General features: G+C 32.5%; 1 protein-coding gene across 1 annotated transcript in view; it reads left to right on the top strand.

Moving 5' to 3' along the window:
- The window catches only part of LOC106645100 (protein white), a 609,536-nt gene that overhangs the window by 309,026 nt on the left and 284,812 nt on the right, over nucleotides 1-15,698 (top strand). Inside the window, exon 6 of the mRNA XM_089592398.1 lies at nucleotides 8,322-8,655. Within this exon, the coding sequence (XP_089448524.1) occupies nucleotides 8,322-8,655 (334 nt within the window). The remainder of the gene's footprint in view (nucleotides 1-8,321; nucleotides 8,656-15,698) is intronic.

The raw sequence follows: 15,698 nt of genomic DNA, 5'->3' as shown, positions 1-15,698 counted from the left end.
GTGTGTGTTTCGCGCGGTGTTTTCAACTTATCGTTCGGTCTCTTGCCTAAAAGACGCTCGAGTGCCCCGATTCGTGTCTCGCAGGGCCTTATATAAGCTCGTTTTCCCTATTGGTGTCCTTTACTAGCGTAGACCTGTAGTTACTAGGGTGAGTCAGTATAATATGCCCAGCATATCGTACGTAACACGTCCGAGGCCGTGACGTCGTTGGTTCTCGACGACGCTGAATTGTGTTTGGTGGCCGTTGTACCCATGATTGTGTGTGTGATGCGTGAGTTATGTTGATTGTGTTGTTTTTCTCACATACGGTGGTTCACTCATCCTCTCATTCTTTTAGAAAACCGCCGTTCTCTGTACATTTTTACATTTAATCGTCCTTCCCATTCTGAACTCGAGTATAATTGTGTATGACAATTCTGTTTATGTATGCGCTCTGCCTTTTGTTACATTTTTGTTTAAAAAAATTTAGTGAATTAGTCATCTGATTACTACTAGTTTACATTTAATGATGTTTTTCGTACTTAACCAATATATTTATACTTTACATGTTCGTGTTCGCTTAAGTATCTATAATTGGAGACTCTTATTTTTTTTTTTCTTTACCTATTTTCCAAACTACTTGTCATTTTGTAAAAAAAAATTCTTTATCCTTGTCCTACGGACTGCGCCCTCCGATATAGCCGAGCGGCTCCCGGCGCTCATTCTCGTTCTCTTATTATCATGATTGTTATTATTATTCTTATCTTGATTATCATAATTGTTATTATTATTACAATTACTGAAGATTATGATCAACGACCATTTCTTTTTTTTTTTTTTTTTTTTTTTCATACATAATTAAACTTAATACATCTTTCCTGTTATTACATATTTTAGAGAAAAAAAAATTCTTTCTTAGTCTCGTCCTACGAACTGCGCCCTCCAATATAGTCAAGCGACTCCCAACGCTCATTCTCTTTTTAAAACTAAAATGTTATTTGTGGTTATTTTTCTTATACTATTACTATTATTATTATAGCTACAGCTACCAGTTTTTTTTTTTTTGACTTACAGTGATTTTTTTGATACTACATATTTAAAAAAATTCTTTCATAGTTTCATAGTTTCATCCTTCGGACTGCGCCCTCCAATATAGTCGAGCGACTCCCGGCGCTCATTCTGATGATATTACTATTACTATAGTGTCTATATAATTATACATTATTATTATTACCTAATTTTAATTATTATTGTTATTATCGTTATCACAATGATTTTTCCTTATATTTTACTTGTTATTCCATATTCCTTAATTTTATTTTTTTCTTTTTTTTTTTTTTAGTAGAAATCACTTGTTACGTCGTATGTTTTATGTGGGCCCAAGACCCGTGGGGGATGCTCCCGTAATGGTTACCGGGTTGTTAGCAAGGTGTCTCGGTGTCCTCTTTTGCATTTTGAGGGATGTCGGCGGAGGCGCTGAGGGACTCGTCGCTGCAGTCCCTTCCCTTTCTGCGTTGTCTCTGCGTTGTCTACCTGCGAACATTCTAGCCAGATTTAATATCAAGGGGCCCTCCCATTTTAGGAACCCGAACGACCCTGCTGCCATGCCTATAGTTATCTCTGCTGCCACCCACGCGTATTCCTTCCAGTCGGATAATTCGCTTTGTGTCTGCAAGAGTTCGCGCACGCGTTGGACTATGTCCATTAATTTTGTGCCAGTTTTTAAGTTCTCCTCAGGCCCGTGTTCTTGACAACCGAGTTCCTGTAACCCGTCCCTCGTAGTCATCTATTGCTTCACTATCTTGCTGCGTTATTATTTTCAATTTTGCGATGAGCGAGTCTGCATTATTAATACTGCAGTATCTGTTTGAGAGCTCTTTGATGAACTCTTTGACTGTACTAAACTGCGTCAGTCTCGGGGCAAAATGTTCCGCTGCTTTCCCTTTTAGCTTATTTGCGACGGTGCCCGAAAAAAATAGTTCGTTTTTCGGGCCTATTGTACGTGCAACCATACGCACCATTCTTTCGAACAGCGGTAAGTTGATCGGGGTACCATCGAAAAACGGTATGTTGTTTGTCATATTGCTGAGCATGGACAGAATGTTGTGGTGCGCATACTGCGGTCTGCGTAGGTGATCGTAATTGCGTGTCTCTTGCTCCTTTTCTATATATGGGGTCATGGTCGATATTATGTCACCCCGTCGTCTATCCTTATTCGCGTTAAAATCGATTCGAGCTGTTTCATAATTAGTTGGTGGTGGTGCCGTTGCCATGCACGTGGCTTTCATCATTTTTTCGAGTTCTTCGCTCGCATCCTTTATTCTATCCTATAGCTGTTGGTTGTGTAAGTCGCTTGCCCCGATTTTTCTTGACTCATCGCTTTCATACTGTGATGCACCGGAAATCGGCCATTCTGGGTTCCTTGGCATGCCCCATTGTATCGGTAGGGTGTCTACTCTATCCGTTCGAGCTCCGCGTGTTTCTTCGGCCCTTCTTATATTACCCCCAATAGCCCGTTCGCCAGAGATAAGACTCACTTCTTTATTTGCAGGTCCTATGCTTACTCCTACGTCGCATTGAATGTAGTCGAAGTCCCTATTTGTCGGTGACAAATTTCGGATGGGCCCTGCAGTCGCTGTGAATGGCACGCCCACTTCCTTGGTCTTCTTTAGCTTTGCACTAATTTTCGAAAACAGGCCCATTACTATTGCCTTCTTTTATTGCCTTTGTTCCTTCATCGAGGGCGTCTAGTTTCTCGCACCCTTCTGGTTCGAGTTCTAATTCTAACATCTGTTCTGCCATATTTTTCTTTTGCTTTTTATTGCTATGGTCTTGCCTGCACGTGTCGATTATCGTGTTATCTAGGCCTTCGTTCTCGCTTCCTGACTCATGGGTAATGCCGCCAAGATGAATCATTTTTTTCCTACTTTTTCCCTCCTTTTGTATGTACGTGTCGCGAACCGTATTTTCTTTTTGATTATTGCAAAGCTTATGTATTTTTCTAATTACGGGGCGACGTTTAATAACGTATAGAGTGGCTTAATAATAATCGCACGAAAAGAATAGTAAGATGCGAGACAAGAAAGCAAAGGAGCGGCGTGTTTCTTTTACTTGGTTTCTTTTAATTTTGTGCTCTCTCTTTATTTAGTGATAAATAGGACGAAATATTTTTCTGGGAATATCTGTAGACTGTTTTTGTTAATAAAAATTATAGTATCAAAAATGGTTATCTATATAGGTGCGGGTTATTATTATTATATAATTATTTTCGAATTATTTCCTATATCTGTGCAAGCCCACCAATAAGATCCCTTTGTTTTATGTTTATTGCGCAAAGATTTATGTATTTTGTCCCGGGGTCAGAAAAAATAAAAACAATATAAAAATTTAAACATCTCACTTACCAAGTCAACAGTACTCCCATTGCCAGAATGATTGTGCTAAATATCATCGTTCCCTGGTTACTACTCCTCTTTTTGGCGTTGAGCGTCAGGAATACGGATGTGACTGCAATAAACTGCTACCTTTTTGCTGGTTTTTCCCGAAGTTGCTTTGACCTTCTGTTTGTAGACTTCCCGATCGTTAATGTTAAGAATCGCTTGTATAAACAGCTACCCGTTTACCTCTGTCCTGTTTGGGTCCGTTCCGGCACTCAAGTTTGATTTTCGTGGCACTGCACTATGTGTGCTTCTCGGCGGAATTTTTTTTGAAACGAGTAAAATAAGCGAGAAAAAAAAATTCCGACTCTTACCGTACCCCACACTTAGCACCAAAACTGTTACGTAGGATAAAGAAACTGGTAAGGAGGTGCGTCACGAAAAGAACTCAACTCGTTGGTCAATTATTTATTAGCTTCTTAGAGGCAGAGGCGTGTGTGTTTCGCGCGGTGTTTTCAACTTATCGTTCGGTCTCTTGCCTAAAAGACGCTTGAGTGGCCCGATTCATGTCTCAAAGGGCCTTATATAATCTCGTTTCCCCTATTGGTGTCCTTTACTAGCGTAGACCTGTAGTTACTAGGGTAAGTCAGTATGATATGCCCAGCATTTTTCGAATTTAAAAGACTAATTTTAAATAAATTACATGGGGCTTCATTGTTTGAAGACGTTAAAAAACATAATAGAATAACATATAAAAATTTCAGGGATACTGCAATTGCAATGGCTTTAAAAGAACATGATTCTAAAATCGACAATATTTTTGAAGAAGCCATAACAATTATGTTTCCATACCAGTTAAGACAATTTTTTCCTCAGTTTTTAATTCCAGAAGACATTCAAGGAGATAAAATAAGGAATGAATATAAAAAATGTTTTATGGAAGACTTTGATTATAATAACAATAATTGTGTTTTTCAACATATTAATTAAATTTTGGTATCGGAAGGTAAATCATGTGAGTCTCTTAGTTTACCGACACCAACTAATAGATACTATATTAATAATTGCAATATTGAGAAAATATCTTTCAGTAAAAAAATTTTCGATATAATGTACACAAAATTAAATGAAGATCAAAGAAAAATTTTTAAAACTATTTGTGAACAAGATGAAAAAGCATATTTCATAGATGGTCCTGGTTAATCCAGAAAAACCTTCTTATAAAGGACACTCATTTATTATTTTATTTCTAGAGGTAATAATATTTTGACAATGGCTTAGACAGGAATTGCATCCGTATTACCACCAAAAGGTATGACCAGTTATAGAACTTTTCGTTTATCTCTAGACATAGATAATATTCAAAGTGTATTTTTAGAATTTAAAACTGAAAAAAAAAATTAAGGAAAGTTGATTTAATAATATGGGACGAGGTTTCTATGATTCCAAAAAAAGCTCTAGAAATCGTTAATAGAACATTGAAAGACTTGTGGAATACAAAAGTTTGCTTTGGTGATAAATTAATTGTATTAGGAAAAGATTTTCGACAAATTCTTCTAGTTATAAAAAATGGTAATAGAACTATAATGATAGAAGAAGCTATTAAATCTTTATTTTTATGGAACTCCTTCAAAATTTTAAGATTACAAGATAATATCCGTTCTAGTAATAACAAATTTTTAAAATTATTGTTAAGAATTAGAGAGAGGGCAATGAAACATTTAACATTCCTAAATCCTAGATAAGAGATGATGTCTGTACCAAGATATTTGGTAATTACAGCAACTATTTTGACAATAACGTGATACTAACTTTATATAATGAATAAACTTTTTTTTAACCAATAGGATCTTACGTAAATTACATGGGGAAACTAAAACCTATTACAGCATCAATACTGCAACATATCAAGGTGTTGATAAATCAGATGATGATATTTATGTAAATTTTCCCGTAGAAATGTTAAACAACATTCGTGAAGGCTTGCTACCTCACAAACTTAAATTAAAGATAGGTACAATAGTAATGTTAATTTGAAATTTGAGTATAACAGACGGATTATGTAACAGTACACGATTGCGAATTAATAAATTACTGAAGTATAACGAGGAAGGCGAAATAGTAACGGGAGAGAAAATTAGTAATAAAGTTTACATTCCAAGAATTACATGTAATACTGGGAATACTTTATTATTACCTTTTATTTTAGATAGAAAACAATTTCCATTAGTTGTAGCATTTGCTATGACTATAAATAAATCTCAAGGTCAAAGTTTTGATAATGTGGGATTCTACTTGAAAAAACCTTTATTTTCTTATAATTAATTATACGTGGCTTTATCAAGATGCAAAATTAAAATGGAATTTTTGTTTCAGTCGATAGAGAAAACAGTTTGGAGATTGAAAATATAGTTTGAAAAGAAATTTTAAAATATAATTATTCATCTAATATTCGTAACATGATTTAATTATTATTTTTTTTTGTACAGGTGGAATTTATTAAGTAATAATACATATCATGAATATTTATCGTGTTCATCTATTGTACCCATTTCAGCATTAATGTAAAACAGAATAGAAATGGACGTAAGTCTTCGTGGTTTAATCAGGCTTTATAAGATGACTCATAAAGTGATGCGAAACTTTCATTGTTTATATTAATGATATTATGAATTTAACTTAAGTTTATGTACATAAAAAAAAAAAATTGTGCATAAAAGGACTATATAAGTGATGATGATATAATAATTACACCATGAAAAAGTTCGTTGGGGTCGGTGGGAGGGCCGTAGGGGGTAGGAGGGGTTATGGGATGTTTTGAGAAAAAACACTATTTAATATTTCCATGTGATTTGGTAAGAATGTGGTAATACACTTTAACACATTGACAGGGCTGGAAAAATGCGACGTTACAAAATGCTAAAAAAAAAAGTCAGCCCACCAAAAACTTTATGCTTACAAAGAAACCAAGGGATCTAAGAAATTGAAATACAATTAATTGTATTTAAGTTTAGCTGATTATAGTATTGTGCACTAAACTGTAACTATTTGATTAAATATTCAAACATCCACTGTTATTATCTCATGAAGCCATACGTGGTTGAACCCCTGGCTTGAACAAAGATTTATACTATACTTCTATACGATACATATAATATTCTGTGGGGGGTTGGTGGAGGGGGGCTGTTGGGGGTCGGTGGGGGGCTGTGGGGGGTTCTGAGAAAAACTACGATATGTCAAAATAAGCGAAAAAATAACGAATTTTTACCTTATTTTGTGGGGGGTTGATTGGGGGGGCGATGGAGGGTTTGTTTGGAATGCCCCACTGATTTAACTATATAATATAGGAAGATATCTATGTATAGGTGTGTGTGTGTGTGTGTGTGTGTGTAAGTGTGTAAGTGTGTATTTCATCACTTCTTTAGAAGCAATCTTCAAACTATCCATGTCTTTTTTGATAACAAATATACTTAAGATTAAAAATTAAGATTTACTTATAAATAAGAAATAAGAAACAATTAAAAAAATAGCATTTTTGGGTGCAGATGAAAGAACCTCCTGTGTGCGAGACAGTTCCTTTATTACTTGAGCTACTAAAGAGCCACGTGTTTACTCTCGTTGTAGGCTTGAAGAAGTTAACATTCTGAATTTTTTACCTCAAGCTCAAAACTATGGATAGTTTAAGGAGTGTTTATGTAAAAGTCTTCCCATGTATAATGTCGTTTTATTGTATTTCATGAGTTTATTTGCTGAGGAGAGCGTCACCGTGTTGACTTCGTATGAGATTATTGGGTCACATCTCACTCTTGTATGTGAAAATATAACACGTTATTTTTTATAAAAAGTACGTTTTAACACTAACTTCTTGCTCGCTTATACACCTCATGAAAGTAATAAGGAAGGAGCGAGGAAAGAGAAAAGGACACGGGATTTCTTACCAATAAGCTTGAATAAAACTAGTAATTTTTTCAAATTTCTAGAATCATAGATTAAACGATCAGTGATAAAAGTATATGACTTGTCATTAAAGAGAAAAAATTGAACATGTAAAAAAGTCAAACATAAATTGAGGATTTACTATACACAAGAGCTTATGTACTCATAGTAATTTAAACATAACATAATTTTCTTAATTGCATATAAAATTACAACGACATATATTAGTCAAAATCGTATTATTCGATACATGAATTAACTTCAACAGTAAAAGATAAGAATTATTTAAATAATAAGGATTAACGTATGCTAATTTCTTAAAATTGGTTGTACGAAAAAAAATAAAATTATGAGCAGAATGCGGGCGCAAAGGGATCAGACCGTCACACCTCACTTAGTACGTTACTATAGGCTAATGTAGGAGATTAACTTTGAATTCCAATAGATAAGTACAATTTTACCAGATAGGCAGGAAGTCTAGGTGAGAGATGGTCACATTATACATCTGGCAATCAATGTGGTTATAATTGTATCAATATTACTTGTGTACCTCGTAGAGTTGCATAAAAATTTCAACTAATCAACAAGCATTGGACTCAGTTCTTAATATACCTATTCATCGCTATCAGAAGAACTAGTGAGGTTCTTTTTACCTTACCTGTTTGAGCTATGATGCTCACAGTTCAACAATATATTATTTTAAACAATAATACTTAGAATAATCTAGTAACTAATTAAATTACTTGAAAGATATTTATAGCGCTCATAAATTGTTTTATTCCTCATTATTTATAAATGGTTTTGCTTTATTTTAATTCTATAGTAATGAGCATTTATGTATAGTAAAGAAAATTTTTTTTTCTTACAAGTAATACTTTTAATATATCACTTATAACACCAAGGGTCTTGCAATTTCTCTACGAAAAGTAGCCTAGCAGTCAATGTTTGGAGTGACCAAATATAATAACAAAATTCTATTACTTTTGAATTTAAGCATTTCAGTAGATATCTAACACTTTATTTTTCTAGGTTAGGAGCACCTTGTCCTAGTAATTATAACCCAGCTGACTTTTATATCCAATTACTTGCTATAGTTCCAGGAAAAGAAGTTGTATGCCGTCATTCTGTCAATAGCATCTGTGATGCATTCATAGAAAGTGTTACGGGCAAGAAAATTGTGAATAATATTAAACAGCTTTATTGTACTGTTACACTAACATACGATGCCAATCAATGTACTTTTAAAGATAATTTAAGATATAAAGCTAATTGGATGGAGCAATTTAAAGCTGTATTATGGAGATCATGGCTTTCTGTAATGAAAGAACCAATGCTTATCAAAGTCCGCTTACTTCAAACAATGGTAAGTCAACAATTTGACTAAATAAAAATAAAGTAAAAACCTCTTTTAAAACAAACTTTTAATAAATTAACTGAATAGTAATGGTAAAATATAAGTTAATAATTTTATTGAATTTTCAAAGGTGTTCATGTGATAATGCTGAGACAAACTAATCACGAAAGATTGAAAGCCTAAATCTTTAACTTATAATTTCTTATGCATGGATATCCTAGAAAAGGTTTTCATGTGTTTAATTACTTAAAAAAGGTTTTTTTTTAAGTTCTTGGGTAAACTCACTAGAAGTTTAAGTTATCTTATTTAATGAAGACATAAGATATTTGAAAAAATATATATGAATGTAACTTCTTTTTTAAACAATAATAATTATAGGCCTTATTTAAGGGTTTAAAAAATTACATAACTTTCAAGGATAACACCATCTTACCACCATTACTAGTAAACTATTTATTTTTGGCCTTATTTAACTGACTTCTTTATAACAAATGTAATGAGCAATATTTCATGTATTATTATGTTAAACTGGTTGTTATATTTGTAAATTTTTATGTTAACGTACTTTTTTTATCTTTTTATGATAATAATCATTTTTAGTAATTAGAATATCATACTTGAACATTCTATACCCATAACCATGTTTAATAAATAACAAACGAGTATTAACCATTGAATTCAAGTGTAGTATTAAACATTATGATACGGCAATACAACTATTTTGTCAAAAATGCTTGCACTTATATTTCATCTAAATATCAAAAAATACTGGTACCTAGATACTCAATACCTCTAGTTTTAATGTATCCAAGAGTCTTCTCACGTTTAATGCACCATTAAATTTTTGTACTAACAGACACATAGTATCGTATAATACTAAAAACTTTTGAAGATTGATATTTAAAGAAGTCTATGGTTATTCTAAATACTTCTTTTAGTGTAGGCTAAAAAAAAAATAACGAATAACCTTTATTAAGGCTTTCTATTTTTTTTCTTTGTATTTAAGTAACATGGATATAATAACTTACGAATTTCCAGCGTGTATTATTCAAAAAGTAAATAAAACTAATGTTCATGTTATGTTATAAAGCACAAGCTTTACGTAAGAAGATGAAGCGTTGAATAAAAAAAAAGGTACTTCACATGATTTTTTAGTCAGTTTTATGTCTTTTATTATTTTTGTGTCATTTATCTGAAAAATTTAAAAGATAAGAACTTAGCAATTTGTTTTATTCAGCTAGTTTTGATCGTAGTGAGAAAATAATCGGAGGTCTCAGACTGTATGTGAAATATGAATTTTCACATTGCAACATCCAAATATATTACTATTTTAATCTTAATTTACTATATTTCGTATCGTTGCAATACATTGTTAATGAAATTTTGTCATATACTAATATTATTAAAATTTCCTAGTTAAAGAGAAGATACAAAAATGTGAACAAAGAATAAGTATTTATTAGTTAAATTACGATTACTAATGATGATTCCTCGTTACAGAGGCAGTAAAACCATTTGAGGTAACTTTGTAGACATGCTTTACTTCGTACCAGAGGGTCCCTCTTGATCTCTACAATTTATTTATTGTGATACTACGTAGTTTAGTAACCGATACCGTGTCAAATTTTGTGCCGTGCTTGTGCCAAAGATATTTTATTTTCATAAGGATTGCATTATTATACTTACTATTTGATTGTTGTATAACTTTTTTTTTACGATTTCTTAAGACAATTGGTTTTTTCACAAAAACTTGTCACAACAAAAGTAAAGGTGGTCTTCCTTGCAAGAAGTAATTATTAAGTTATATAGAACTCACATTAATTTTAGATTTTTTTTTCTTTATTTTGTTTTGTGCTTTTAATTGTTTTCAAGCTCATATCGCTGCGCATTAGAAGTTATGTTGGAAAAATATAGAAGAATAAGTAAAAATAATTATTGCTTGAAAATTTTTTTATAGTAAATCTTTCTTATATCTGCGTATATTCTGTAAATTAACATCATTTCATTTTAAATATCATATTCTTTGTCACATCAAGGAAACACTTATGTTATTGGTTTGTAAGAAAATTATTAACTGTTCTTGTTCGTTAATAATTTTGAAAGTTCCTACTAAAACTTATTCTTGGAAAATAAAGGCATTTAACATTTTCATCCGGGCTCTAACCTTCTGCGTGTTTTGCGTGCCATCCCCAGAAAATAAATTCCAAGTATGAGTTTTTTATGATATTTCTACTTACATACAAACTTTTCAAAAAATTATCCTAAATAAGCATATTTAAATAAACTTTTTAATTTTGTTAGACTCATGGTTCTCTTATTGTCGCTATCGTCAGGTGACTAAGGATGCAGTCAAAATTATCCGTAATAGTATTTAAACAGTAGTATAGTAATAAGGAAATAACTCTTACACAATAATATTTATACAGACTTAACGAACAAACTTTCAGTCCTTTGTTGTATACCAGAAGATCAACTCAACAATTTTTTATGCATACTAACGTTATGATTGAAAATTGTTTCTTTGATAAATGGAGGGACAGTATTTTGTCAGTTTTAAAAAAAATTTTCTAAATTGTTGTTAACAATAAGGAAAGGGAAAGTGAGTCAACTATCGTTGATCATAAGGTATAAGACACCAAACATTATCTTAAATATTGGTGCAAGTAGACTCATCATTTGATTAAAATAGTCCTGCATGTCAGCAATAATTAATTGTAGAATTTGTAAAGGAAGCAACATAGATTTATTTCTGTTTGTAATTAATAATTGAACAGGTACTTTGTAAAATCTTATATTTTAATGTGATACATCAGTAGCTGATTGTTGTAGACTAATTTAAAATGTAAATATTTAACAGTAGCGGCCCCCCACCCGTCTCGGCTTCACCTGAGGCTCACTATATGGAACATCGTAGTGTGTTGACATGTAACGAGGAACGTCTCCAGTTAGAAATTTTACATTTACTTCTGATACTTCTCAGAACAAAAATATTTTTATTAAAAATATATTTGTTTAAAATTCATACAGTTTATTTGGTCAAATAATAAGCTATAAAAATTGTAAAAATACAAACATGCTGAAAAGTACTGTGTGTTCCATACGCCATAAAATTATTTCTGGCCCTCTAGGGCTCTTAATTTGTACTTTTTTACGTTATAATAAATGACAAGGGCTACTTGTTAAAACTATAAGCATTTAAATCTGACCAAAAAAAGTATATAATTGAAAAATTGTTTTTCCAATCTCACAACTTTAGTACTAGAGCAACAAAGTCCTAGAGCTTACTCTCTCCATATTTTATTGCTACAATAAATACAAATACACATCATTCTACCTATTTAAGAATCTAAAAAACTAAAGAGACTACTGTGAGGGTTATAATTATAAGCTAATCCCTTACTTAATAAATTCTTCATTTGTTGATTTTGATACTGTTGCTTTAATCCCTATACATATTCTACACTAGTTTCTTGATGCAAAAAATGTATACATAAAATGCATTTGAAATTTTTCTTCCAATTAGCCCTCTTACGAATTTCAACATAATTAAGGCTTTTGCAAGCCTTGAAGACTGTTTCTTGTCAACTTTATTAGGTTCTAATACATTTTTCGTTATTGTAGCTTCAGACTAATCAGGAGGAAAACTAGAAAGCTTGGAGCTAGTTGTAGAGCTCTTTTTCAACGTCCTCTGTTATGACAATGAAGACGTTGGTGTCTAAAGCAACTTTTTTTTGCAGAATAAGTTATTTTGGTGATCTAGGGTGGAGAGATTGGTTTGTGATGCTTGCCCATTGGAGACTGTCACGTTAGCTAGAATTTGTGCTGCTGGATATCCTGGCAACTAACAACACTGTTTTCTACCACCAATAAAAAAATGTTCTGACTGATAACGTCTCCAGCAAAACACTAAGAAACGTGTCTGGCCAGAGCACAATCTACTCTAGCAATTTGAAATTTCATGGCCATTCTTCCAGCCATCCTGGAGCTATCACAACAGATTTCGCTTCAACAGCAAGCCAAGGATAACAACTCTGAGAAGTTCGGGCTAGGACAACGGCCTTTTTCTTAGTGGTCGTCCTAATGGTATACCCACAGACAAGGTATTCTCTAGGCCCACTTTCCCGACTAACGATGAGCGGATGTTTATCCAGGGAGCGATCCAAAGACCAGATATTCTTTGGTGACCTAAGTACTTCCCCCAGCACGGTCTCCATACGCAGAGACTCCAATGGTAAGGGTCAAGGTACCCACAGCCAGCTCTCCATTATTCAGAAAAATAAAAAGGAATAGCTGGAAGTCTTACCGCTGGCCCTTTTCGGGGCTATTATAAGTATTTACATTCCCTGCTTAACCATTAATCTCACCTTTTCTTTAAAGGGCAACCTAAGGATAAATTGCCTTGCCTACAAATATATTCTCACTGACATACGTCACAAGTGGAGTTGTTAGTCAAAAGGCTGCGAACCCCGGCAACCGACGACTCTATATTCGCCTCTTGACTCATAGCATTTAACCAGGAGCTACTGTTTTTTTCCAAAGTCTGCACTAGGCTAATCCAGCAGCTAGAAAGGAAAAACAAGCCTTAGCAAACGTGACAGTCTCCAACGGGCAAGCATTAGAAACTAATCTCGTCACCTTAGATCACTGAAACATTGAAACAACTAAGTCTGCAAAAAGTAGGGTGCTTGAAATTTAATAAAAAAACACTACTCTTAAGAAAAATGTTTCTTACTTTAGGTAAGTTTTACACTAGAATAGTACTAAGTACATATTTAATTAGAACAAAAACATACACTTCTTGTTTATAAGAATATTTTTTCTTTTGTATTATGTGCTGTCAAGGTTTAGTAAATATTATATATTTGCATGTTTCAAGTGCATGTACGTATTTTTGGACTTAAAAAAAAGTTATTCAAGTTAAGGAGATTTAGGATTATCATTCAGAGAGGTGAGGAAAAGAGAGTCCCCTTTGCCCGCGCATCTGGGCCCCCTTACCGCGCACCTTCTCTTGCACTCTACATACTTGAAACTATACGACTGTAACTGCTAATACTTTTGAAAAATGCTTGGCAAGGCTTAATTTTTTATGTTGAGCATCATTCTTTTGTATCAAGTTATCCATGGAAGTGCTTTTTTTTACTCTGAACACATTTAGAATATACCTTAATTTTAATTCCAAGGCAAACCGAACCTTGCTTTCTCTTAAGAGACTGTGTTAAACTGTGAACATTTCATAATTTTGCTCTCGAAAATTTCCCCTGGTGAAAAACCTACAAAAATTCATGTGCACCCCTAAAATGCTTAAATATAACATACATTTTTTTTGGCACGCTTCTCCATTTTAAAGTTTTTTGCCGAACCTCCTTAAGTAACTATTTTCATTAATTGAGAAAATATTTTTCAGTAATTAAAGTCAATATTACAAAGTCTAGCACACTGATTTTAAGAAAACTGTTTCTTACTTGGAGTAAATTTTATACTAGAATAGTTTCAAGTTAATATTTTTTAGGAAGAAGAAAATGCATTATTTGTTCAAGAAAATATTTTTTGCCCTTTATATTTTATTTAACGCTCTAGAAATTCCTAAATATCTACTCGATTGGAGTAGCTTTATTAATTTCTGAAATTGTCAATAAAGGGCTATACTTATCCAAGAACTAATTTTTTACATAATGAAAGTATTTGCTAGTATTAAAACGGAAACGATAACTTTTCTCAAAAAAAAAAAAAACGTTTCTTACTTTATATGCTACACAAACTGAGTAAATCTTTTCTTAGTTAAAAAAACATTTATATATTTTTGTACTTGATAGAATAAGGTCTATAAAAATCAAGAAACTATCTTTTTTTATCAAAAAAATATTTGCTAGTTTTAAAAATGGATGAAGTAGAATACACTACTTTCAAAAAAGATTTTTTCACTTTAAGTAAATTCTTTACCTGAATAGTTCGAATAAATATTTTCTACAAACAAGTACATCGTTAAATTAAAAAAAAGTTTTGTTTCAACTTAACACACATGAGCAAAAATATAGATAAGAACACTAAACATACAAAGTGTACTTGTTAAAAAAAATATTCTTTGACTTTTATATTATGTGCTCTCAAAGCTTAGTAAATACTTGCTTCATTCAGGTAAATTCGAACATCTTTCGACTTGTAAAAAAAAGCTATACAAATGAATAAACTATTTTCTTACATTAAAAGAATGTTTGCTAGTTTAAAAATTATTTTAATAATTTGAAAATTGCAATATTTGTTACTTCAGAAAACGCTTAGGTTAAAACATTCCTTGTCAAATGTTCACCCCAATCCTTTTTCTTCTCACTTGGGCGAAGTTGATTTGATATGAAATTCAGATAAACTTTACATTTAATCTTTGGTGTCCACTACATACAATTAGCATTTTTATTATTTTTCTCTTTTTAGTTTCTTATTAACATTCATAAGTTGGCTCCTGATTTTTTTAAAGCAATTTATTGTACATTTTAGATTGAAAGTGCTCATTTGTTGAAGTAGTACTTTTATTACCGTCCATCGTATGATATCTACATTACTAAGATATCTAACATACGGCACTTTTTTCAGTTCTAAATATAAATGTGTGTTATAGGCATCTACTATACCCCACATCGGCTTCTGTAGTAGTACAGTTACGATGCTAATAGCATGGCATGCACACACGCAAGTAAAACATGAGACAAGTAACTAAGTCGTTGCAGATTTTGTTTGCGAATATTAAGTAATTAAGTTACATATTGCCAATCATCTATTGTATTGTATACTATACCGTATAAACTAGAAAAAAAAGAAAAAAAATTTTTTTATTTAGATGTCGATCTGGTCAATGGCATCCCAATTTTTGTCCAGGTGCACGAAGTCTTTCAGTGTGTGCACCATTCAAGCTACACACTACGTGGTTAGGGCATTCTTAAGGAGTAGCAAATAATTTCGAAAGTCGTGCTTGTTGGACAGCTTTTTATCTGAGTTCGTTAAGGAGGTTAGGTACAATCTTTCAGACGGGAGGTGAAGTGGGGTCAAGGGTGTGGGAA

The sequence above is a fragment of the Copidosoma floridanum genome, unplaced genomic scaffold, assembly GCF_036245765.1.
Source record: "Copidosoma floridanum isolate Cflo_tuat_1 unplaced genomic scaffold, Cflo_Japanese_pri ptg000016l, whole genome shotgun sequence".
Lineage (NCBI taxonomy): Eukaryota > Metazoa > Arthropoda > Insecta > Hymenoptera > Encyrtidae > Copidosoma > Copidosoma floridanum.
The sequence above is the reverse complement of the archived record's forward strand: the minus strand, read 5'-3'. Positions and strand labels throughout refer to the sequence as shown.